Genomic DNA, 25660 nt, shown 5'->3' on the forward strand with positions numbered 1-25660 from the left:
AGGTGATCTTTTATTACCAACTGACTAGGAGGTATAAGGAAATGGAATTTTAGTTGCCCTCAATTCTGAGCAGTGCCAGAGATCAAACACTATGATGAAATGCACTGAAAACCTTATTTTAGTCTCTGAACTCCAACATGTATTTTCTTAGAGCTTTTTAAAAAATAATAGTCATGATAACTTGAGCTATAATTCACATACCATACACTTGACCCTTTTAAAGTTCAGTAGTTTTAATACTGAGGTGTGCAACCATCAACGATTACGTAATTTCGGACTCCCCCCACCCCAAAAAACCCCATACTCACTAGCAGTCACCCCCCATTACCCTCTCCTCTCAGTCCCTGGTAAGGACTACTCTGCTATTTGCCTGTATGGATTTGCCTCTGGACATTTCATGTAATGGAAATTGTGTCTGGTTTTCACTTAGCATGATGTTTTCGAGATTCATTCACGTTGTGTGCATCAGTACTTCATTCGTTTTTGTGGTTGAATAATATTCCATCGTATGGATAGACCTGTTTTGTTCATTCATTAGTCAGTGGGCATATTATGAATACTGCTGCTACAAGCATTCTTGTACAGGTTATTATGTGGATGGATGGATGTTTCCACTTTCCTTGGGTATATAACTTGGAATTTCTGGGTTGCACGGTAACCCCATGTTTCAGCTTTTGAGGAGCAAGCAGACTGACTTCCAAAGTGTCTTTTACATTCTCACCAGCAAAGAGGAGGGTTCCATTTTCCACATCTCGGCCAGCACTTGTTTTTGTCTCTTGCCGATGACAGCCATCCTAGTGGATGTGAAGTGGAGCTACTTAGAGCTCTTTGAACAGATTAAATGGCAAGTTTCGGTTTCATCTCCTTTTAGTTCCCTCATTCCTGCCTAACAGATGAGCTAGTGAGCAGGAAATAGCAGGAGGGAAATAGCTGGGAAAAGAGGTCTCAGCAGGAAGTGCCTGACAGATCTCCACATAGCAGTGCTATCATTAAAACCCCATTGTTGCTGCATCTAAGGGAATTTCAGGGTAGTCACTGCATAGCTGCACTTGAGGAATGGCCTTGGAGCTCAATAGGAGGGGCTCTGTACTCAATAGCACCCCTGAAGCTGGGAGAAAGGAACAGTGTTTATTGACATTGTCGCCCTAGTCCTGATGCAGCTGCTCTTTTGCAGAATGACTGTGAGTACTGTCAGTACCACATCCAGGCCCAGTACAAGAAGCTCAGCGCCAGGCGATCCGACCTGCAGTCCACCTTCTCCGGAGGACGAATTCCAAAGAGGTTTACCCGCAAAGGCACCAGCCTAAGAGAACGGCTGTGTCGGGATGATTTTTACTATGGAGGGGTTTCTTCTGCATCCTATGCAGCCTCAATGTAAGACATTCTCCGGGGCTTCTTTCGGGACAGGGATCTTGCTTCTCTCCTTATGAGAATAAACCCAACGGTTGTACTTTTCTGTAATGGTCCTAAAAGACTTGTGCAGGTTTTATCTTTCGTAAACTCACAGCCTGAAACAAGGTAAACAAGGACCTCCTTTATTCCCAGGTAGAGAGGAAAACACAGGAGGGGGGAACATTAAGTTGTGTCATGATGGTCTTTAACACAGAGCCCACACTTCTTCTTTGGCTTCTATTGTAAATAGTGCAACTTTGTCAGGACTGATTGTATGGCCATTAAAAGTATGTTAATCCCAGTGTTGTCATCCTTTAAGTCATTTTCCTCATGACTTACAGTGAGGTGGCAGACCTCTTGGAACCCACATTTAACTCAGTGAATTAATAGCAGTGAAGCCTTAAATAGGAGTGGGATGCTGCTGAGGCAGACATTCATGGCCTCTCTTCTGGGGATCTCAGGCCCTCTATAGAGTCCCCGAAGTAGGTGATCAATGCCCTTGTCACCGGAGGGAAGAAAGTACATCTGAGGACGTGGCTGGTTCAGGACCTGTTACAAAGGAGCTACCACTGGTCCAAGAACAAAACATTTCTTTCCCAGGCTAACAAATTGGGCAAGAGGACTTTCACCTCCTGCCTAACTTGTCATATTGAGCACATTTTTAAGATTTAAAATAATGCCGGGCGCCTGGGTGGCTCAGTCGTTAAGTGTCTGCCTTCGGCTCAGGTCATGATCCCAGGGTCCTGGGATCGAGCCCCACATCGGGCTCCCTGCTCGGCGGGAAGCCTGCTTCTCCCTCTCCCACTCCCCCTGCTTGTGTTCCCTCTCTCGCTGTGTCTCTCTCTGTCAAATAAATAAAAAAAAAATCTTTAAAAAAAGATTTAAAATAATGCCCGTATTTTTCCAGACTGCAAAAAGCAATACTCCTGCATTATAAAAACGTATCTGTATATATACAGTTCAGTCAAAAGGAGACTGTAAAAACTAGGTGTAATCCCACTACCAAATAATCGTTCGTTCCTTGCTATCTATTGAACACGAGTGCACACACGTGCACGCGCGCACACACACACACAGCTGTGTATGCTTTTAGATGTTTTTTTCCCATACGTATAAATTTCCAGTAAGATAAAATGAGATCATATTAGATCTATACTTTGCAACTCCCTCCTCCCCATAAAATAATTAATGCTTTCCTTATCGAATATGCACTTACGGCATTATTTTTAGTGGCCACGTAGTCTTTTTTTACATGGTTCTGTGATAAAGCCATTCCCTATGGTATTTCTAACTTATAACGTTGCAAACAATATTTTAGCCCATTAATATCCTAAGTTTTTGCCTAGTCCTTAATTTCTTTAAGATAAATTCCTAGACTACTTGATCAAAGTGGGGCATATTTTTTCTTTCTTTTGCCATATTGCTTTTCCAGAATGGCTTCCACCAAATTGGCAGGTTGCCTGACATAATGCATTCACCAGCTATGCTGTAGGATCGTGGTATTAAAGTTTCCTTATACAGTGCTTTGAGAAACTTTGACAGATTGTAATAAATGAATACTTCTGTGCCTTAACCTCATCAGAGCATTGAATTTTAGTGACTTTCTTTTTGGGGGGTGACTCTTGTCATTTCAGTGCAGCCGCTGTTGCTCCTAAAAAGAAGATTCAAACCACTCTGACTAATCTGGTTGTTAAGGGGACAGACTTGATCATTCAGGAAACCCAACAAAAACTTGGTAACTTTGTTTCTCGATACCATATTTCTTTCTGCAGCTTAAATACGTAGTCTTTAGGATTGAAAATGGTCACAGTTGTTCATGCCTTAAGTTGTAACTATCCACTCTTCACTATAGTTAGTGAGTGATGTGGCCTAAGCACATCAGCCTGCTTGGCAGCATCTTAAGGAAAAACAGCATATTAATCATGGCTGAGTCTTTGCGTCAATACTTTGTAAATTTTCTTGATGTATCTGGTCTAATTCTTAATGTCCAGCATTAGAATCGGTAGTATCAAGTTCCTGGTCAAACCCATGAGTTACCTTCTCGTTAAAACAGGTCTAAGTCAAAGAATGGCACCTCTGCCCTTCTCACTTGGGGCTTTGTCCATAACAGTGGTGAGGGCCTAGCACAGACCCTACCCATAGCAAACATTCCAGACAGTGTAGGAAATGACCCTACAGACACTGGTGTTCTAATCATCACTTGAAATAAGATCTTTGTCATGCCTTTGCAGTCCTACTAATCTACTAGAGGCTAAGGATTCTTATTTTTCTCTTGGCATTCCATCTACGTCATTTACAAATGACTAAGTTGTGAATGCAGAGTTTTAAAAGTGACGTCACATAATCTCAAACTGCCAGAACTTTGAGTCCTCTAAAGCTGATGTTTGTATATTCCAGGAATACCCCAGAAGAGCTTGTCTTGCTCTGAGGAATTTAGGGAACTGATGGATTTGCCTACGTTTGGAGCCAGAAACTTAAAACAACATTTAACCAAAGCCAGATTATCAGGTAGAGTCAGCCTTCCCCTGCTCTAGCCCCATGTCTGTGTTCCCATGGCCCCTTGGAGCCCCTCAGTCTGTGGTTTGTGTTTCAGGGGTGACGGGGAGCCCGAAACCTACTTTCCAGTCTATCTCAGCATCAGCCCTCTTGAAGCAGCAGAAGCAGCATGTGCTGGAGATGAGGAAGAAGAGGTCAGAAGAAATACAGAAACGGTAAGAATAACGGTTTGATATATCCTATTTAGATAGCTCATCTCAGGGATCCTCCTGTCTTAATGGATTTAAGGGGTCAGAATGTCTTAATGGATTTCCAAAATGTGGCTTTAGTATTTGGATGGTTGGCTACCTTTTTAACTTTGAAAGTTCAAAAGTGATTTTAACATAACCTAAGAAGATAGCCTTTCTAGTTCTGTATTTCTGACGCATGATAGTGAATCTGAGACTAGGTGGGACAGGTTACAGTAATTAGCACTCCGAGGAAGAAGAGAAAGAAGGAACACTTGAAGAGGGGATTGTGAAAGGGGAAAGTGCGTGTTGACCTGTTTCCTCTCATTTCTTATTTCTACCACAATTTGTTTTTTAATTACTGGCTAGGCCAGTGAGTAGATTTTGCAGTTTTTCAGGTAAATGATAAAAATGAGGCAGTGAAAGTGGAGTCATTGTAGAGGCAGAAACAAGTAGAAAATGGTGCAGAAGGTAGATGAATCAAAGATTCATAACTCAAGTTATCAGAATAGTGGTAAGAGTAACAGTTTACAGATGCTTAACATGTACAGAGCATGCTATGCACCGCATACATACAACGTCTCATTTGGGCCTTACCATTATCTGTGAGGTGCTGTTACCCTTGTTACATGAGTCATGTAACTGAGCGCCAGAGAGCTGGTTGGTGATGGGGCCCAGGTTTGGACTCATACCTGTTCTGCCCCCGTTAAAACAGTTAATGCTGTCCCAAATCTGGGCCACTGAAAGGTAGATGGTTCAATAAACAGGAAAGTCAACTTTAAGCCACCAGGAAATTCTCTTGAAAAATCCAGAGCATAGATTTGGCCTCAGGCAGGTGAATTTGAGGTGCTGATGGAATATCTCTGGAGGCGTTCTTCATGTGGCTACAGATGATATAAATAGATAGATGGAGTTCTGGCCTTGTGTGAAATAGAGGGCACCTGCCCATTGAAAGGTATTACAGTTGGAAGTTTTTCATAATTTTGCTGGCCAAATAAAACATCTCTTTGGGCAGGTTCTCACAGGCAGGTTGCAGGAGTGGGCATGTGGTAGTGAAAAGAATCCTGGCCTGGGGTTACCTGGTACTAATCCTCAGCCTGTCACTTACGAGCAGTAGGGTTTTGGGTTCAATTTCTTCATCTATAAGATGAAAGTTCTGGACTAAATAGTTTGTGGCGACTGTTGTTTTTCAATAGCCCTTAAGACTATTTACAAAATAAATCACCATGTGGATTATAGTGTCTCTCTGTGAAGGACTTTCAAACGTATCCTGTGTGTTATCTCTCCCCAGTAAACTAAAATACAGAGAAATTCCGTGAGTTCCTGAAGGTCCTAGCTAACCAGAGAGCTAGGAATACAGCGCACATCTCACCTTCAGGGCTGTGTTCTATAGAGAGGCACCGCTAGAAACCCGGTTGGCAAAAATAGTAATCATGTTCTAAATTGGTAAAATAGTGAGAGCTTATCAATGAATAATCAGTTAACCGGAGTTAGCAAAGCCAGCATGTTCTCAGTGTGTGCTAATCTGAATTCTTGACCAAGGAGGGGCAACTCTTTTACTAAGCACTACTTACCAGCTGGTGGCCTTGCCTGCAGTGTCCCAGTCTGCATATTTTGTGACTGCATATTTCTTTAAAGATTTCTCCAAAGCTCAAATGGGGTTGAGAGCCCAGCTGTGCCACCCTCTTCTCAACGGGCCCCTTCTCAGTCTCTGCAAATGGGGGCTGCGTTGCCCGGCCTAGAAGGAACGCCAGCCACACAGATACCCAAGCTTGGGCGAGGCATCTCAGAAGGAGATGATGTTCTCTTTTTTGATGAGTCGCCACCACCAAGACCAAAACTGAGTGCTTTAGCAGAAGCCAAAAAGGTAAGTGGTATCTATTTTCAACATTTGAATTTGCATTCTGTAGGACATACCTGGAGTTGCAAACTTTATATGTCTATGATCAGGAAAGACCGTAATAACTATTTATTGATCATGATAATTAGAGTCAAAGGAATTTCAAGTGATAATGGTATCAACATAATGCCATTGATTTAATCCAAGAACGTTACCCATTCTCAACACTGTTCCTTGTGAGGCTGAGGGAGATGGCCTAAACGCTGGCCGGCCTGAGGGAAACAAATTCTGGGAATTGTTAAGGCAAGACTGTAAAATGGTGGTTTAAAGAATCCTTCTTTAAAAGAAATCTTACCCAGGAGCTAAGTTACTCTGATTGACGTAGGAGTTGGGAGTGCTCAGAACCCCACCCCACCCCTTCCTGAGTCACCCTGAGCCCCGACGAGAGCCTGTCTTCTCTTTGTTCTCATTAGCCGCTATCACCGCATGAAGGGCAAAGGCTAGTCATAAGGCAAAGCTGCACCTGCAGTAATGATAGTGATAACAGTTGCACATGTGATCTCGGGGTCATGAGTTCGAGCCCCACGTCGGGTGTAGAGATTACTGAAAAAATAAACTGTAAAACAAAACAATTGCACATGTACCCGTGATATATACACACATGTTGTTTACTCCATATAGGTTTGTGCTTTGCACGCATTCTCTCTTTGCATCCGCACAACCTAGTTAACGGTATCATCTCCATTTTATAAATGTAGAACCTGAAGCTGAAAAATTAATTTGTGTAAGGTTACAAACTAGTAAGTGGCAGAGCTAGAATCCTATCCTCATTCTGTCTGATTGTAAAACAAACTTCCACAATGTTTATGTGGTTCCTCTGTGGGTCCTAAAGCCCACAGTGTAACTGAACTGTTGAACTTGGTATTTAAATAAGCTGAAACTTTATTAGCTTATAGACCTGTCTCCATGCTTTAAAATTTTAATAACTGGGTTAATAATGCTAAGCAAAGAGAAGATAGTTTTGCTGATTTATATTTGAGAACAGAATTCACTGGTTAAAAACTAGAAAAGGGACATAGGGCTACAGGTAACTGTCTCATCTTTGACTGTTATCTCCTCTTTTTCTAGTTAGCTGCTATAACCAAATTAAGGGCAAAAGGCCAGATTCTTACAAAAACAGACCCAAACAGCATTAAAAAGAAGCAAAAGGACCCCCAGGATGTCCTGGAAGTGAAGGAACGCGTAGAGAACAACACCTTTTCTCCTCAAGGTACTGTGGATTTCAGAGTTAGCAGTGGGAAGTCCGCCGTCTGTGAGGAGATGTTCTAAACTATAACCACCATCCCTGATGCCAGAAGTCATTGTTTTACTTAAACTGGCCTCTCTGTACAATGCCTAAATAGAATCTCTACAACTGGAACTGACCGTTTTCTATAAGCACATTAAATTGAAATGAAATTATGCACAATCTAAAAACTTCAAAGATTACTCATGGATCTTTGTACAGATACATTAGTATGAAGATTTACTTTGAAAGAAGTAGAATTTCTTTGTTTGCAAATTACCGTTTTTACTTTGAAAACTCTGAAGTTGGCAGTGACATTTTACCATCAATTTATAAAAAGTATTTTTGTTGATGTTACCTATCATCATAGTCCGCTCCTGTCTTAAGGTGGAAGAGATTCTCATCCAGTGGTCAAATCTGCCATCCCCCGTATTGTAGGCCCTACTTCTCCGCTCACTCCTGAGGAGTTTTCCTCTGTTGGTACCTAGTGGGGTAAATGAAATTTGAAGGGCCTGGTGGGCAGAGACGGAAAAAACTGGAGGAAGCTGAGTCCCTGAGGCTCCCTGGCTTCCTGAAATTCCTCTGTGACAGCTGCCGTTGTTTCCTTTCTGCTCTAGCTGAAGATGAATTGGAGCCTGCCAGGAAAAGAAGGAGAGAACAACTTGCCTATCTGGAATCTGAGGAATTTCAGAAAATTCTAAAAGCAAAATCAAAGCACACAGGGATACTCAAAGAGGTAAGAGCTCAAAAGGTCAGAAATGATAGAGATACCCTCCAGACACGAGGCACTTTGTCGTGGGACTAAGAATTTATTTCTTCGGCCTCAACCAAGATGTACTTATATGTCTGAGTTGACTTTGAAGAACAGGAATATTTGTGATAGAATTTAGCTTCGCCTCTGTTCTGGAATTGAAGAATATCATTTATCATTATTTTAATGGACCTCAGTGTTATAATAATGTTGCCGCATAGTTATGGCTTTGAATTGATGTTTAAGCGGTTCATCGCTATAGCTTTCTTTTCTGTCCTGCTATATGGGAAGGGATATTTTTTTTTTTCCATTCAAGTATTTTTATATTGGTATTTCAAATACTGTAAATCAGTAGCTACCAACCCATTGGGGGTAGTTGCTCCCCATGCCATGTATTTTGGATTGCTCCCTTATTATCCTGAAATAAAATTCTTGGATTATATAAATTACCTAACTACAAATTTCAAGAATATCAATATAATATTCTACATGTAGCGTAAAGAAGAAAAAAGGAAAATGTTTATATTAAAAATATATATTTGATTATGTAACTATGTAGGTACAACTATCCCAGAAGAAATAATGAAGTTTTCAGAGGGTTGGATTAGAAACATAAATGAGGCAAGTAGAAATGAAGGCTCCTTAGGTGTGTTTGCTGACTTAAGTACCAATTTGAACCACAAATACTGTAGTGTTGTATATAAAGCCAGTTAGGTTTGAGGGTTATAATTGGGTTTTTCATCCACATGGGTGCCTTCTAGAACAGTCGGAAGAATCCTTTCATATGAAGGGACTGTTCCATGCATTGTGGGTGCAGCCTACCCGGTCCCTGCGAGTAGCAGGGGTAGCAATCATTGGGATGACCAAAAAAAGTGCTCCCACTGGTTTTCACAGTGTCTCCATGGGGGCAGTGCTCTGAGTGCTCTGCTCTTTTGATAAACTACTGACTAATGAGACAGTTGTATATCCCACCATTCCACCAGACCTGAAACTTGGCCGGGAGAGAAGCTGGGGCCAACCCTAAGAGGCTGTAGAGCTGAGCTCCTGGCTCTGTGGCCACCAGAGTCCCCGGGCCTTGTGCAGCTGCAGTAACTCCCCAGCTGTGACCACCTTCTGCTCTCAATCTCTCTCTGCCCTCACACCTACTCCCTGTTCCAGACAACCAGGGATTGCTCCTGCCAAGTGCTTGGTCTGGCAAATAGACTGGGCTGTCATAAGTGGGGGCCACTGAATGCCTTCCATAGCCTGAGTCTGTATTGGCACGGGAGAAATAATTCCCTTCTGTTGCACACACTTGACGTGATGATGCTGTTAATAATGTTAGTATTTTCAGTTTGTATTTGGTGTTTTAAAATTTAAATCACCAGATGCTTTCATCGTAGTTTTTGGAAAAATAAGAGCTTATGTCTACTTCTGATCATCTTTTGGTTTACAGTTCCTTGAGCTCTTATCAGGTGTCCTTGTAACAGCTTGTCTCTTCGGTTGTTTTTATTATTATTAAATCTGTGCCTGAATACGTGTTGGATTTGGTGCAAGGTCTCTTGTATGCCTTGTCATTCCAGGCTGAGGCTGAGCTGCAGGAACGTTATTTTGAGCCACTGGTGAAAAAGGAACAAATGGAAGAAAAGATGAGAAGCATCAGAGAAGTGAAATGTCGAGTAGTGACATGCAAGACGGTGAGTATAGGAGATGCTTCTAACCCTGGGCCCAGTTTGGAGCTGTTGTGACCTCTTGTGACTCAGTGGGACATGGAGATATATGGGATATGGGGCCATGTCTTGTGATTGGAGTCCTGCACAGGTCATTTAATTAGGCTGGAAAGCAAGCTGCTCACAACAGCCAAGGACCTGGCTGCCTGCCCACTTGGCCTCTGAGCTCTGGTGGCAGGGCGTTGGTGGTGAGATTCTCCTCTCATTTGACCACAGCTGCTGGTTCTGCAGGCAAGCCTTGTCCATTGGACCCAAGTTATTCTTACCTGTCGTTCTCAAGTTTCTAGCACACCCTCAGTCCGTGGTTCACAGTCCTGGAACATGGGTTGAATGATTTCCTTTGGCGTCACATGTTAGGACCAGCTACTATTGTCCCTTTCTACTCAGGGCTTAACCTGCTAAATTGAATCTCAAGGCAAAGTGTAAATTACATTATTTTCTATATTTGCAGAATTTTTACACTAAGTCTATTCGAAAATGTTAAACCCCCTATCCATCAACATTGATAAAATAGGACCAAAAAATAGTTCTTGCAGAACCGTATCCTTCCATTACCACTCATTTTATCCTCCCTCGCTAATCCCCCTCATAAGCACGTGTAAGAGGAGGAAGAGGCTTAGCTTGCCAAGTACAATTTTCTCTGTCTTTATTCCTTTTCAAACCTTAACACTCCTTTACGTTTAGGGGATGGCCCTAAATCAGCTGTCACCAGAAGGCAGGGCTTCCTTGAGAAAGTTCAGAATAAGTAAAGGTTTTACCTCAGACAACAGCTTTTACTCTGACAGAACAGCAAACCTAAGGACATAGCTGGTGTGTTAGTTTCCCATTGCTGTTCAGATAACCACCACCTTGACAGTTTAAAGGACACAACTTTATTATCTTGCATTTCTGTAGGCCGGAAGTCTCCGTGGGTCTCACGGGGCTAAAATGTCTGGCAGGACTGCGTTCCTTCTGGAGGCTCTAGGGAAGAATCCGTTTCCTTGCCTTTCCCGGCTTCTTGAGCCCACCCGTATTCTTTGGCTTGCAACCCCTTCCTCCATCTTCAGAGCCAGCCATGGCAGGCCGAGTCCTCTTCTCACATCCTCCGGCCTCCTCCCTGTGGAGTCCCACTTCCACTTTTAAGGGCCCTTATGATTCCATTGGGCCTACCCGATAATCCAGGATCATGTCCCAATTTTAAGATCAGCTAACAACCCTGGTCCCCCTTTGCCATGTAACCTAACGTGCTCATGGGTTCTAGGGAGTAGGGTGTGTGTGTCTTGGCAGGGGGTGGCTGTTCTGCCTCCCACAGCTGGCGTACCATTCTGCTCTGTATTTCTGAGGCTGCCAAAACCAAAAGTTACTTCTCTGTCTAGACTCTGATTACCGGAAACCACGGTGCTCTGTCCCAGCAGCTATTTCAATGTTCACCCATCATTTCCTTCTTTCTCTTTCTCTTTCTCTTTCTTTCTTTTCTTTCTTTCTTTCTTCCTTTCTTCTTCCTTCCCTCCTTCCTTCCTTTCTTTCTTTCTTTTTCTTTTTCTCCCCTCCCCTCCCCCCCTTTTTTTTAATGTATCATACAATTACATTCATGCAAAATTCAAAACCAGGCAAATGAATCTCTGCTGCTAGAAAGCAGGGTGGTAATTATCCTTGCGGTGCAGGGGGAGCAGTGCCTGGAAGGGGGGTGTGCGGGGAGTGCTTCAGAAGTGCTGGGGAGGTTCTCTTTCTTAGTCTGGATGCTGCTAAGTGTTTACTATTCTATTCAGTCCTTGTGAGGATCAAAATTACAAGTGAATTATTAATGTCTCTGCTTGATTTTGCTGCTTATGAAATAAGTGTAGTAATAAGCTTACATCCTTTTCTGAGGCTTTTTAAGAGGAAATAAAAGGGCTACTGAATAGGCCCCAAGTGTCAGTGTCCTATCACCAAACAATGGCAGTAAATTTAGGACAGACCTGATGAAGCTATTGGGAGGTTTCCAGTGTTTCTGTCTTGATGTTACAGAAGGTTGTTGTGTACTTCATGCCTGACCAAAAATTGTGGCAAACACAAGAAAAAGTGGCATCAGTCCGCGGGACTCAAGAAATCAGTGCAGCTAGTAGATAAGGTGGTTGCTCTGCTCTCAGCTACCTGGGTGGTGGTGAGAAAACAAAAGTTCTCATGGAACAGATTGCCCTCTTAGCAGCTAGCCAGTTTCTCTTTCAAAGCTCTTGAGAGGTGTGTGCCCTCCTGTTGGTTTTATGCAGTGTGCCTACACCCACTTCAAGCCTTTGGAGACCTGCATCAGTGAGCAGCATGACTACCACTGGCATGACGGCCTAAAGAGGTTTTTCAAGTGTCCCTGTGGAAACAGAAGCATCTCCCTGGATAGGCTCCCCAAAAAGCACTGCAGGTAGGAGAATTACCTGACGTTCTTAAACCCTCTTTCCAGTTCCCATGTGATGCCGTTCTACTAGAACACTGGACAGTCCATTTTGAGGGTCAGGCCTTATTTCCATGTCTCTTACAGCTTCGGGCCATCCCTAAAAGCTCACAGAGGGAAGGGACCCTGCCCTCTTCGCTGCTTTACCCCCAGTACTTAGTATAGTGCCCAGCCCATAGTGGGTCCTCACAAATGTTTGTTGAATGAAAGACAGAAGTCATTTCTCTGAAGGTCCTGAAGTTGCTGGGACAAGAACTAGGGAACCAGAACCAGGGCAGACCTTAGAGCGATGAGCTAACTTCTGTGGCCATTTTTGCCCTGGGAGCATTGGCAGACTCTAGGCCAGACGGAAAGCTGAGAGTCTGGGTTTTGTCCTGGAGGAGGACCATCCACAGAACTGTTGATGGAGATTGGGATTCTCCTACAGTGGTTGATACTCCCTTTAGGATATTTATTTCATTCAGGTTTTCTAGATGTTCTCAGAGTACTAGTTTAAGGACCATCCCACTCAGAAGTAGAATTAGGATCACATTAAATGAATAAACCAATTTTGTGGGGACTAATGTCTTTTATATATGAAATCATCCCTTTTTAAGATCATGGAGTATCTTCCCATTTATTCATTCCATCCTCTATGGCTTTTATTAATTTTTAAAATTATCTCCACTGAAATGTTGAGTATTCTTAATTAATTCTTAGATGTGTCATTGTTTTTGTTGATACTGTGAACGGCAACTTACTTTCTAGTATATTTTTTAGTTGCTTATTGTTGGTGTAGAGAAATGTTACTAATTTTTTTACATGGTGATCTTGCCTCTGGCAAGCTTATTAGGCTCTTATGCCAGTAACTTGTTGATTTCTCTATGTAGTTGATCATCCACAAATAAAGAAAATTTTACCTGTTTTGTTCCCATCCTTACACCCTCTATTTCTTTGTCTTTCCTGATAGGGCTGGCCAGACCTCCAATACTATGTTAAATAATAGTGATGATAGTGGGCTTCCATTTCTTGATCTTTATCTTAAAGTGAATGTATCCTTCACAAATTTCTCCTCCAAGTATAACCTTTACCAACTTAAGGAAAGTTCCTTTTTATTTCCAGTTTACTATGATTGTGAGTAGATATCTTTTCTTCATTGTATGATCTTACCATTTAGCTTATCCATGGGTTGTTTTTAAGTTGACTGACTTCTTTATACATTTTGGATATTAACCCCTTGTCTGATAGATGGCTGGCAAACATTTTCTCCTGTTCTGTAGGTTTTCATTTTGTTACTTGTTAATTTTGATGTGCAGAAACTTTTGAGTTGATGTGGTCCCATTTGTTGATTTTTGCTTTTGTTGCCTGAGTTTTCGGCATCGTGTTCAAAAAGTCAGTGCCAAGACCAGTATCGATCAACTTTTTCCCTACATTTCCTTCTAGGAGTTTTATGGTTTCAGGTCTTACGTTTAAGTGTTTCATCCATTTCAAGTTAATTTTTGTGAGGGATGTGAGATAATGGTCCACTTTCTTTTTCTGCGTGTTTCTCCAGTTTTCCCAGCACTGTTTGTTGAAGAGACTGTCCTTTCCGCATTGGGTATTCTTGACCATATATACTGGGATTTAAATCTAGGCCTTCTATTCTGTTTTACTGGTCAATGTATCTATTTTTGCACCAGGGTCATCCTGCTTTTATTACTATGGCTTTGTGGTATAGTTTGAAACCTGGAAGCTGATGCCTCCAGCTTTATTCTTTTTTCTCAGCATTGCTCTGGCTATTCACGGTCTTCTTTGGGTCCACACAAATTTTAGGGTTGTTCTTTCTTTCTTTCTTTCTTTCTTTCTTTCTTCCTTTCTTTCCTTTCTTTCCTTTCTTTCTTTTTCTTTCTTTCTTTTCTTCTTTCCTTTCTTTTTCTTTCTTTCTTTTCTTCTTTCCTTTTTCTTTCTTTTCTTTCTTTCTTTCTTTCTTTCTTTCTTTCTTTCTTTCTTTCTTCTTTCTTTTCTTCCTTCCTTCCTTCCTTCCTTCCTTCCTTCCTTCCTTCCTTCCTTCTTTCCTTTCCTTTCCTTTCCTTTCCTTCCCTTCCCTTCCCTTTCTTCCCTTTCTTCCCTTTCTTCCCTTTCTTTCCTTTCTTCCTTTCTTTCTTTCTTTTTCTTTTTTGAAGAATGCCTTTGGTATTTTAATGGAGATTGCATTGAATCTCTGCAGATTGCTTTGGGTAGTTTGGCCATTATAACAATATTAATTTTTTCAGATCCATGAACTGGGGTGTCTTTCCATTCATTTGTGTCTTCAATTTCTTTCAGGAAAGTCTCATAGATTTCCATTCACTTCCTTGGTTAAATTTATTACTACGCATTTTACTGTTATTGAGTGCATCCTGAGTGTAAAGGAACGTAATTGATTTCTGTTTGTTGATTTTATATCCTGCTGCTCTACTGAAATTGTTGATTACTGCAATGGTTTTTTGACTGACTCTCTGGGATTTTCTATGTATAAGATATGTCATCAGCAAATAGCAACAATTTTACTTCTTCCTTTCCAATTTGGATGCTTTTTATTTCCTTGTCTTGCCTAATTGCTCCAGCTAAGACTTCCAGTACTATACTGAATAGGAGTGGTGAGAGTGGGCATCCTTGTCTTGCTCCTAATTTTAGAGGAAATGCTTTCATTTTGTCTCTTTTGAGTATAATGTTAGCTGTGAATTTGTCATATGTGACTTTTATTATGTTGAGGTATGTTCCTTCTATACCCAATCTATTAAGGGTTTTTATCATGAAAAGGTGTTGTATTTTGTGAAGTGCTTTCTCTGTATCTATTGAGATGATCATGTGATTTTTATTTGATGTGATGTCTTAAATTTATTGATTTGTGTATGTTGAACCATCCTCACATCCCACGGGTAAATCCCACTTGGCATGGTGTGTAATCCTTTTAATGTGTTCTTGAATTTGATTCACTAATGTTTTGTTGAGAATTTTTGCATCAATATTCATCAGAGATATTGTCTACCTTTTTATTTTTTTGTGGTATCCTTCTCTGGTTTTGGCATCAAAGTGATGCTGGTTTATTCATTATTGCTCTGTTCAAATTTTTGGTTTCTTTTTGATTCAGTGTTAGGTTGTAGGTTTCTAGAAATGTATCCATTTCTTCTAGGTTATGTAATTTGTTGGCATATAATCTTTCACAGTCATCTCTTATGATTCTGTGTGTTTCTGTAGTATCAGTTGTCTCCTCTTTGATTTCTAATTTTGTGTCTTCTTTTTTTTTTTAGTCGAAAGGTTTGTCAATTTTTTTTTATCTTTTCAAAGAATCAGCTCTTAGTCTCGATCTTTTCTGTTGTTTTTCTGGTCTCTATTTTTTTCTGATCTTTATTATTTCCTCCTTTCTGCTAAATTTGGGCTTAGTTCTTTTTTTTCTAGTTCCTTGAGGTATAAAATTAGATTGAAATGTGTCCAGTTCATTAACATATATTCCATCCCTTCACTTTGAGCCTGTGTGTGTCATTAGAGCTGAGACGTGGCCCCTGTAGGCAGCATATGGTTGGGTCTTTTTCTGTCCATCCAGCCACTCTGTGCCTTTTGACTGATGGATTCAATCCATTTAAATTTAGGGTGATTATTGATGGGTAAGGATTTACTACTGCCATTTTATCTTTTGTCTTCTGGTTGTTTGGTCTCCACATTGTTTGTTTTTCCTTGTTTCTGCCTACTTTTTAAGTTGGTGGTTTTCCATGGTGATTTGTTCAGTCTCCCCACCTTTTATGTTTAGTGTCTCTGCTCTAGATCTTTGCCTTGTGGTGACCATGAGGTTTGCATAAAACATCTCTTTGGTAAAATAATCCTTTCTCTGCTATCAGCAATTTATCTTCACCTATAAAGGGTCCATCCTTTTTCTCTTCCCTTTTTATATTTTATGTCACAAATTATTTCCTTTGTGCTGCGATGTCATCACCAAGTAGTAACCATAGTTATAATGCTCTTTTCCTTGAACTTTTATATTTTTTTATCTTATTTTTTTAAAGAGTTTATTTATTTGACAGAGAGAGCACAAGCAGGGGGAGTGGCAGGCAGAGGGAGAGGGAGAAGCAGGCTCCCTGCAGAGCAGAGGGGAGCACGATGCAGGGCTCCATCCCAGGACCCCGGGATCATGACCTGACCTGAAGGCAATCGCTTAACCAACTGAGCCACCCAGGCACCCGAACCTTTATACTATAATTAAGAGTTTAATATACTATTCTAGAAAAGAGTTAACAATTTTCTAATTCTGACCGTTTATCACCTTAATCGGAGTTTTGTGTATTTCTGTCTTTTTGTTTCAGCTCTAAGAGCTTTCAGCATTTCTTTCTTTTTTTTTTTTTAAGATTTTATTTATTTGACAGAGAGACATAGCGAGAGCAGGAACACAAGCATGGGGAGTGGGAGAGGGAGAAGTAGGCTTCCCACCGAGCAGGGAGCCTGATGCGGGGCTCCATCCCAGGGCCCTGGGATCATGACCTGAGCCGAAGGCAGATGCTTAACGACTGAGCCACCCAGGCACCCCAGCATTTATTATAAGCAGGTCTATGGTAAATGCCTCAGCTTTTGTTTGTCTGGGAAAGTCTTTATTTCCCCTTCCCATCTAAAGGATAACTTTGCAGAATATTGGCTGGCAGCTTTTAATCTTCAAATATTTTTCATATGCCATTCTACTCTCTCCTGGCCTATAGAGTTTCTGCTGAGAAATCTGATTGCCTGATCCTTTGTAGGTTGCTATCCGCCGCCCCACCCCGGTTGCCTTTCACATTTTTTCTTTATCATTGACTTTTGACAGCTTTGATATAATTGTGTCTTGGAGAGGTCTTCTTGCATCGCGATAAGAAGGTATTCTACTAGCTTCATAGACTTGTGTATCCAGTTCCTTCCCCAGGTTTGGGAAGTTCTCAGCTATTACTTTTTTTTTTTTTTTTTTTTTTTTTTATTATGTTATGTTAATCACCATACATTACATCATTAGTTTTTGATGTAGTGTTCCATGATTCATTGTTTGCGTATAACACCCAGTGCTCCATGCAGAACGTGCCCTCTTTAATACCCATCACCAGGCTAACCCATCCCCCCACCCCCTCCCCTCTAGAACCCTCAGTTTGTTTCTCAGAGTCCATAGTCTCTCATGGTTCATCTCCCCGTCTGATTTTCCCCCCTTCATTTTTCCCTTCCTACTATCTTCTTCTTTTTTTATTTTATTTTATTTTTTAACATATAATGTATTATTTGTTTCAGAGGTACAGGTCTGTGATTCATCAGTCTTACACAATTCACAGCGCTATTACTTCTTTAAGTAAACACTCTGTTCTTGTCCTTCTGTCTTCCCCTTCTGGAATACCCATCTTTCTTACATTGGCTTTTCCAATGGAATCTGTTTCTATGTGGAATCTCAGAGGACTTCTTTTCTTTTTTAAAATCTTCATTCTCTCACTTCTTCCACATGAATCATTTTTAGGTTCCTGTCTTCCATCTTGATTTGCTGTATTTCCAGTGCATTCTGTTGCATTCTTCATCTCATTTAGTGAGTTCCTCTGCTCCAGAATTTATTTGGCTCTTTTTTAGAATTTCTTCTGTGGGGACGCCTGGGTGGCTCAGTCGTTAAGCGTCTGCCTTCAGCTCAGGTCATGATCCCAGGGCCCTGGGATCGAGTCCTGCATCGGGCTCCTTGCTCAGTGGGGAGCCTGCTTCTCCCTCTGCCTGCCACTCCCCCTGCTTGTGCTTTCTCTGTCTCTCTGACAAAATCTTAAAAAAAAAAAAAAAATTTTCTTCTGTGAAGTTCTTCTGTTTATTAATCCTGAGGCCATTGTGTTGCCTTTCTAAGTTTTCTTGTAGCTCACTGAATTTCTTCATAAAAGCTGTTTTAAAATCTTTATCAGTTAGATCGCAATATTCTTTAGGCTCCTTTGCTGGAAAATTGTCAGGTTGTTTTTGCTTTTATTTTTAATGCTATATTACCGTGATTTTTCATGGTGTGTGATAAAAGTGTCTCTGCCATCGCATTTGAAGTAATGAACACCTTTCTTAACTTAGGCAAGGTTTTGTTCACTTTGATTCTGACAGTTCAACCTGTAATTAATTAGGAGCCTTTCTTTTGTTTTCCAGAAGGTGGCACTATAGCACATGTTTTTGATTTCTCTAGGCAGAGTGCACTTTAAAAAGGGGGGGGGTGGCCAACTCAGGGGAGGTGTGTACTTAGCATTTGTGGCTTTAGGTGAGCCTAGAAGTCCGTGGGTCGAATCCCTGGGCAGGTAGGAGGAGGCACTTTCCTGCGGTCCCTCCAGCTGTAGAAGCTGCAGAATGGGTGGCCGACCCTCACTCGACACCTTCACCCTCCACCTCCTGCCAGAAGGGTGTTGCTGACCTGCCGTTTCCATGACCGCTCCCCTCCTTCGTTGCCCTCCCTACTCCCATCCACCCTTGGTGACTTGGATGCTGTGCACAGGTGCTTTTGTTTGTTTGTTTGTTTTTTGGTTATAGATGTCCAATTACTTGTAAATCAAAGGGGAGAGGAAAAAGGAACGGCTCACCTTGTGATGGTGACATCACTCTCAGAAGTTTCCTTTCATTCTTTGAGTAGACCCTACTTGCTGATTTTTTTTTTTTTTTAAATCTGAAATCCCCTTTATCCATTCCACTCATCTCCCCACCAAATTCCCCTCTGGCAACTACCAGTTCTCTCTGTATTTAAGAGTCTGGTAAATGTCTCTTTTTTTCTTTGTCCATTTGTTTTGTTTCGTAAATTCTGCATATGATATTTGCCTTTCTCCGACTGACTTATTTCACTTATCATTATACCCTCTGGATCCATCCATGTTGTTGCAAATGGCACAGTCTTACTCCTTTTTTATGGCTGAGTAATATTCCAGTGTGTGTGTGTGTGTGTGTGTGTGTGTGTGTGTGTGTGTGTGTCGCGCGCGCACGCTTCCATAATTTTGTTATTGTAAATAAATGGTGCAGTAAACAGGGGTGCATATATCTTTTCAAATTAGTGATTTCATTTTCTTTGGGTAAATACTCAGTAGCAGGATTACTATGTCTTAGGATAGTTCTATTTTTTGTTTTTTTGAGGAACCTCCATACTATTTTCCACAGTGGCTGCACCAATTTGCATTCCCACCAACAGTGCACGAGGGTTCTTCTTTCTCCACATCCTTGCCAACACTTGTTATTTCTAGTCTTTTTGATTTTAGCCATTCTGGGAGGTATGAAGTGATATCTCATTGTGGTTTTGACTTATATTACCCTGATGATCAGTGATGTAGAGCATCTTTTCATGTATCTGTTGGCTATCTGTGTATCATTGGAAAAGTGTCTATTCATGTCTTTTTTAATTGGATTATTAGTGGTTTTGATGTTGTGTCCAGGATTTTTTATTTTAATATACAGTTATATTGAATTAGCTAATATTTTATGTAGGATTTTTTTTTAAGATTTTTATTTATTTTTTGACAGACAGCGAGAGAGGGAACACAAACAGGGGGAGTGGGAGAGGGAGAAGCAGGCTTCCCATGGAGCAAGGAGCCCAGTGCAGGGCTCAATCCCAGGACCCTGGGATCGTGACCTGAGCTGAAGGCAGACACCCAACGACTGAGCCACCCAGGCGCCCCTTTATATAGGATTTTTATATCTACAGTTGACCCTTCAACTGCACAGCTCCACTTATATGCAAATTTTTTTCGATAAACACAGTACAGTACCTAAATGTATTTTCTCTTTCTCATGATTTTCTTAATAATATTTTCTTTTCTGGGGCGCCTGGGTGGCTCAGTCGGTTAAGCGGCTGCCATCGGCTCAGGTCATGATCCCAGGGTCCTGGGATCGAGCCCCGCATCGGGCTCCCTGCTCAGCGGGAGGCCTGCTTCTCCCTCTCCCTCTGTCTGCCACTCTGCCTACTTGTGCTCTCTATCTCTGTTAAATAAATAAATAAAAATCTTAAAAAAAAAAAAATAATAATATTTTCTTTTCTCTAGTTTACTTTATTGTAGGAATACAATATGTAATACATATACAAAATATGTGTTAATTGACTGTTATCGATAAGGCTTTGGTCAGCAGTAGGCTGTTAGTAGTTAAGTTATGGGGGAGTCAAAAGTTAAATGCGGATTTTCAAGTGCAGAGGGGGCGGCACCCCTACCCCCATCTTGTTCAAGGGTCCACTGTATATTCATAAGTGAATTAGACCTGTTTGTTTGTTTGTTTGTTTTTTAGCCTTACCTGGTTTTAGAACAAAGATTATATGAGCCTCATAAAATGAAGTGAGCAGCTTCTGGAAATAATTTATATTAAATAGCAATTAATTATTTCTTAAGCTTCTAATAAACCTCAACTGTAAAATTATTTAGGCCCAGGTTTTAAGGCCCGAAGTGGCTTGATAACCATTTCAATTTCATGGTCTCTTCTGCCAATTTCAGCTTTTTTTTTTTTTTTCTTTTAATTCACTTCATTTAGGTTTTTAAGTATATTGACATACGGTTGTTCCTAATAAACTTTTATTGTTTTTAATCTGTTACTTGCTATTTTTTATTAGTAGGCATTTACTGTATTTTGTGCTGTTATTTTTCTTCTCTTTTCAGAAAACCATCTTTTAGCTTTCTTAATATTTATTGATTTTCTTTCTGTTTTACTGATTTCTGTCCTTATCTTTCTGCCCTTCTGGTTTCTTTGGGTTTGCTGTGTATCCTTTTGCCAATGTCAGTTAATTGCTTACACTCAGCTTACTCATTTTTAAATTTTCTCGTTCCCACATTAATGTGTTTAAAGCTACATGTTTCCCTCTAAGCAGTCTTGCTTTAGTGTCTCCCACAACATTTGGTCTGTAGTTAAAAGTATTTCTTGGGGTGCCTGGCTGGCTCAGTCAGAGGAGCATGCAACCTCGGGGTTGTGAATTCGGGCCCCAGATTGGGTATAGAGATTACTTAAATAAATAAATCTTTTTTAAAAGAAGGATTTGGGGCGCCTGGGTGGCTCAGTTGGTTAAGCGACTGCCTTCGGCTCAGGTCATGATCCTGGAGTCCCTGGATCGAGTCCCGCATCGGGCTCCCTGCTCAGCAAGGAGCCTGCTTCTCCCTCTGACCCTCTCCCCTCTCATGTGCTCTCTCTCTCTCATTCTCTCTGTCTCAAATAAATAAATAAAATCTTTAAAAAAAAAAAGAAGGATTTGATTTCCTAATGCCTTTGATGACTTCCTGTTTGACCCAAGGGTTAGTAATGTTGTTTAATTTTCAAATATATGGGATTGATTTTTACCCTTTTTTTTTTTTTTTTTTTTTTAATTTCTGACTTTATTGACTTAAAGGACAAAATTTGTATGATGATAAGTCTTCGGAATTTGAGGCAATTTCAAGATCTCCTTCATTCTTCCCAAGAATGTCTCACCAGGATAGTCTCTCCACCTATTTGCTTACTTTTTGTTTTTTGGGTTTTGTTTACTTCCTGGAACCCATACTTCACTCCAAGTTTCTCCAGGGTTGATTGGGGTTGGGGAGGGGACCCGGACCCCGTGCTAGTTCATTACCTAGTCGGGAGCTGGTTTGTGAAATTGCTATGATCTGGATTATAATTTTTTAAAGTATCTATCTGTATATTGATACTTGACTTTTCCAAAATATTTTAACAGCAAGAGCATATGTAAAACATTTGAGTATCAGAAAAATTCCATTAATAAGCAGTAAGTACAACTCACAAATGAAAGAGCAAGATGCTTTTTCATCCTCCAGGTGGTGCTGTTACTTTTGTTAGCAACTGCTTTTCTAGACTTTTTCTTGTCAATTTTTTTTTTTTAATATTTTATTTATTTATTTGACAGAGACACAGCAAGAGCAGGAACACAAGCAGGGGAAGTGGGAGAGGGAGAAGCAGGCCTCCCACTGAGCAAGGAGCCCAATATGGGGCTCGATCCCAGGACACCGGGATCATGACCCAAGCTGAAGGCAGACGCCTAATGACTGAGCCACCCAGGCACCCCTTTTTCTTGTCATTTCTTGATCTAGAGCAGAACGGGGCAAACTTTTTCTGTCAAAGCCCAGATAGTAAATATATTATGCTTCATGAAGCAGGTGGTCTGTTTCATAACTACTCTGCTTTGGTGTTATAGCTCAAAAGCAGCCATAGGTAATACAGAAACAAGTGGACATGGCTGTGTTTAAATGAAACTTTATTTACAAAAGCAGGTGGCAGGCTGGATTTGGCTCATGGGTAATAATTTGTTGACCCCTGACTAGAAGTTTTGTTATGTATAATTTCATCATTGATCTACTAGTAGTCTAGAAAATTTCTTTCAAGAGATACTCAGTCTCTAGACAGGGAACGTGGTGAAGAGGCTTAGGGCCAAGGCCACTGGTATGCTGATTCTCAGGGCAGGAGTAGTCTAGACTTTGAGGAAGAAGGATGAGGCAGGTAGGGCAATCCCCTGTGCCCTAGAGCCTCTCAAATCCAAGAGTGCCGCAGCCATATTTCCATGAGTTGATTGTGTTTCTTTTATTTGTTTTGGCAGAGTGAACTGTGTGGAAAATAAGCTTTCTCTGTAGTAGTCACATCTCTGCTCAGGGTTGGACTCACATACCATGTTAAAAAATGAGAATAAGAGTCTCTATGCCCTTTGAACAATAAGAGAGTAAACATCTTTAGGTTTGAAGAGGGAAGGATTGGGCAGACCAGGAGGAAGACTAATCCTCTCTCATCACAAGCTTTTAGTTCCAGAAAAGGGGAAAGGAGGAAGCCATCGACTGCATGGCATCAGAGGGTTAGCTTCCTCTTCTGAGTCTCTTCTCAATGCCCAGCAGTAGAAACCAAGCTTGTGTTCATCACCTGCCGTTGGCATACCCTGTTATACCATCACTGGGTATTTCATCTCTGAAGTATCTAGCTTTTTACAAATTTGAAGACCATTTCTCAAATCATTGGAGTGTGTATTTTCAGTAGCATTAGAGCATAGCCTGTAATATGAGTGTTACCTTGATCATCTTCTGTTTGAATGGCGGATACTCTTCCTGCGAGTGCAGTGAACCCAGTTGACTTAATGTGTGTCACCCACACCTCACCACTGAGTAAAGCCCCTCTTTTCTGTTTCAGTAACTGTGGCCTCTTCAAATGGGAACGAGATGGAATGCTAAAGGTAGGTCATTGCAAAGTGACCAATTTTAGTGATCCATGCAAATAATGTTGACCCATCTCTCACTAAACTATTGTCATTTTTTAGGAAAAAACAGGCCCAAAGATAGGAGGAGAAACCCTGTTACCACGAGGAGAAGAACATGCCAAATTTCTGAATAGCTTTAAATAGCCCTGACTTCAGACAGGTACCCACGACCTACATTGCTTCTTATGGCTCTGGAAAAGCAAGGGTGTTGCTCTGTTTGCTCGTGTTCCTGATTGACACAGTCCAAACAGACACTTATTAAGACTACACATTTTACCTACTTATTTTCTGTTGTGTTGGTTTGATACCAAATTTAACACTGACCTTTAAGTGGTAAATCAAAATACCATCATCTTCCGTGTTCTTGCTACTGATGGCTGCATTCATGCGGATTTTTTGCTCAGAAACGGGAAGGTAAATTGAGAGCTGTGTTTCTGTATGTTTTGGGTAATAGAGTGTGCAGTGTTGCTTCTTGATCAGAGTAAAGTTCTGGTATTTATATGGGCACACAGAGGCAAAAGAATTAATTTAGCTCACCCTGGGTAGATTGCATAACTTCTGGGCTTCAGTTTTCTTACCTAGAAAATGAGGAGGCTAGGAGTAAATGATGTTGAAGTGTATCTTTCAGCACTCAAATTCTACAAATAATACAACTTCTCCCATATAAATAATTATGCTCATCAACCTTGACACAATCTTGATATATTGACATCAAAGCCAGTTTCCTTCTTTCATTTCTATTCTTATCTCTCTTTTGTTTTGCAAATTGATTAATGCACTGACTCATGTGGCATTTAATTCATATCTATATGGTTTCTGTGTCCTTAAAATATTGTGGAGCTCTTTAATAGAAACACTAAAATCTCATCATTTTAAAATATGGCTTTGTTTAAATATGGCTTAAAGAAACTTCGAAATCTCTAAAACAAATAGAGAGTTTAAGAAGCTATGAACAATGATTGAAAAACAGAAACATCTCAGAAAGACAGAACTCAGGGAGTTTGAGATTTGCAGATATACTCTATCATACACATCAAGAATTAGAGGTCAAACCCTGTGCAACTTAGCACCCCAAAAATGCAGTTTAGGAGATTCCTCTGTCAGGCAACCTGATTTTCCAAAGTGAATGCTGATATCATCCTAAGATTGAATAAATTAGTAGGATTATTATTACATTGGGATTTAAACTCTAGCTAGAAATAGATCAGGTTTCCCCCAAGATGGTATTATGGTAGATAGACATAATGCTTATAGGAGCTGGTTGTGGGAGATGTTTGATATAGATTTTCAAGAGCTAGAAAAAACATGTACATGCCTTAGATTTCATCAAGCTCTGTCTGCTCAATATGAGTGTTCCTCCTAAGGTTATATATTTTTAGGAGGATTTCACTTCCCAGGAGGTGTTTGTTTTAATTTTTAACTAATGAAGAAAAGAATAAAGTGTTTAATTCTTAATAGGGACTGAAGGCATTCAACGGTGGTATTTTTAATGGCTCATTTAGAGTAGATTTGTTTATCCCATAAACTTAAAATAGAGCTATGTATTTGAAGAAAGTCACAACTAAGCGGCTGCCGAGAACTCGAGCTCCAGGCTGCTCCTCAGGCAATCCCCTTTCCATGAAACACATTCCTGTTTGAACCAAGGGTGCCATTAGAGTTCCCATTCACTTGTGTATCATATATAAGTATTGTAAGGTACTGTAATAATTTAAAAATCATTGAATTACTTCTCAGTTACTCTAGATCTCTGGGGGCTTTCGTTTGAGGTCTTTTGTATGTATGCTTTCATAGATCAGTGATGAGAAGCGGTAGGTGGGCCAGAAGGGGGACTTGTTTGCACTGAAATTACGATTCATCAGTGAGATCAGTCTTTTAATACTATTCTCTTTATCAGTGTATTAAATGCTTTTATATAAATCCAAAATGTGTGTTTAATTTTTCCTTACCCTGTCATTAGCAAGGTGGTCTATAATCTATAATCATTAACCATGCTGTCTTAATGATTATAGGGCTTATTGTGTAATCATGTAATCATAGGCCATCCAAACAAGGTAGGTACACAGTGATCTAAATTAGCACACAGAAACTTTGTATTTCAGGGGGAGGTAGTTGATCTGACTGTTCTGATTGTCTCAACAGATTTTGTTTTCGCTGTGCCTTTTTTTTTAATTTTTTTTTTTTAAGAGAGAGCACACGAGCCGGGGGGGGGGTGCAGAGGGAGGGGGAAGAATCTAAACCAGACCCCCCCCACTGAGCACCGAGCCTGATGCAGGTTTCGATCTCATGACCCTGAGATCATGACCTGAGCCGAAAGCAAGAGTCAGATGCTTAACCCACTGAGCCACCCAGGTGCCCCTGCCTTTTTTTATGAAGAGGAAACAAGTGGCTTTTGTTTTTTGTTTCTTTTTTAATCACC

The 25660-nt window shown here is 40.7% G+C and overlaps 1 protein-coding gene across 4 annotated transcripts in view; it reads left to right on the forward strand.

Annotated features, from left to right (window-relative positions):
• MCM10 (minichromosome maintenance 10 replication initiation factor) overlaps window positions 1-25168 on the forward strand; it is a 41344-nt gene extending 16176 nt beyond the window's left edge. For 2 of the 4 annotated variants that reach the window (XM_078075149.1, XM_036068410.2), the window contains exons 10-20: window positions 1175-1374; window positions 3027-3127; window positions 3790-3900; window positions 3986-4103; window positions 5754-5982; window positions 7084-7225; window positions 7858-7976; window positions 9554-9667; window positions 11929-12074; window positions 23178-23220; window positions 23305-25168. In XM_078075149.1, the coding sequence (XP_077931275.1) occupies window positions 1175-1374; window positions 3027-3127; window positions 3790-3900; window positions 3986-4103; window positions 5754-5982; window positions 7084-7225; window positions 7858-7976; window positions 9554-9667; window positions 11929-12074; window positions 23178-23220; window positions 23305-23388 (1407 nt within the window). In that variant the 3' untranslated portion in view covers window positions 23389-25168. Of the gene's footprint in view, window positions 1-1174; window positions 1375-3026; window positions 3128-3789; window positions 3901-3985; window positions 4104-5753; window positions 5983-7083; window positions 7226-7857; window positions 7977-9553; window positions 9668-11928; window positions 12075-23177; window positions 23222-23304 lie in introns of those variants that run through there. The other 2 variants (XM_078075150.1, XM_078075151.1) reach the window with 2 other exon arrangements.
• The last annotated feature ends 492 nt before the right edge of the window (window positions 25169-25660 follow it).

This window comes from Halichoerus grypus, chromosome 6 (genome assembly GCF_964656455.1).
Source record: "Halichoerus grypus chromosome 6, mHalGry1.hap1.1, whole genome shotgun sequence".
In the NCBI taxonomy this organism is placed as follows: domain Eukaryota; kingdom Metazoa; phylum Chordata; class Mammalia; order Carnivora; family Phocidae; genus Halichoerus; species Halichoerus grypus.